Here is an 836-nt window from a genome sequence, read left to right as displayed (position 1 = left end):
GAACCGCCTCTAAAGCTACTAAGGACCCCCCCCCCCCCGTTCGCAGGAGCCAGACACGGACGACAGCGAGAGTTGCAGCAGCGACTACGGCTCCGGCCTAGGCACGTCCCCCCCGGCCAAGTTTTCCGACACGGACTCCGCCATCGAGGCCCTGGCTGTGTCCTCCGACCTGCCTCTGAAGGGCTTCCCGACGCCTCGCCCTTCGGCCCTCGCCAGGAGGAAGAAGCCGGACATGGGGTCGATCCGCTGGCGAAGCTGCGCCGAGCTCACGCAGAAGTACCGCTCCTCGCCGGCGTCGTCCGTGCTGAAGCGCCAGTGGTCGGACCGGTCCCTCCAGGCGCGCCTCCAGGAGCAGGCGCTGAGGGGCATGTCCGTGGAGGTCTACGACGGCGACGTGGGCGTGTCGGTGCTCACCCTCTCGTCCTCGTCGTCGGCGCTCAGGAGGGGCCAGAGGAGCACGAAGGCGGGGCCCGAGGGGGACGTCGCGGCGCAGGTCGAGGCCAAGCTCCTACGCAACGAGTCGAGGGAGAGTCAGGACCTCCACGACTCCCTGGCCGTCGAGGCTTCGGGGTCGGACTTCGAGGTGGACGGCGAGGAGGAGGACGAGGCGATGGAGACGGACGAGTGCGCGCCGCCGCCCCCGACGGGGTCCTCGAAGGTGCCTCGGCCGTCGTCGCGGAGGAGCAGGAACAGCAGCAGGCAGCGCATGTCGAGAACAAACAAGGTGTTATCGAAGAACAAGGATCAGGACGACAGCGTCACCAGCACCACGGGCAGGGGAAGCGGGAGCCCCGTGTGTATAAAGAGGCCTCTCAAAGGTGCCACACACGATGTTT

General features: G+C 67.6%; 1 protein-coding gene across 1 annotated transcript in view; it reads left to right on the top strand.

Moving 5' to 3' along the window:
• Nucleotides 1–836, top strand: part of LOC119594559 — a gene marked incomplete in the record, with an annotated part of 82,416 nt that overhangs the window by 81,032 nt on the left and 548 nt on the right. Inside the window, 1 exon segment of the mRNA XM_037943591.1 lies at nt 47–818. Coding sequence (XP_037799519.1) covers nt 47–818 — 772 coding nt within the window.

This window comes from Penaeus monodon, chromosome 34 (genome assembly GCF_015228065.2).
Source record: "Penaeus monodon isolate SGIC_2016 chromosome 34, NSTDA_Pmon_1, whole genome shotgun sequence".
In the NCBI taxonomy this organism is placed as follows: Eukaryota; Metazoa; Arthropoda; class Malacostraca; order Decapoda; family Penaeidae; genus Penaeus; species Penaeus monodon.
The sequence above is the reverse complement of the archived record's forward strand: the minus strand, read 5'-3'. Positions and strand labels throughout refer to the sequence as shown.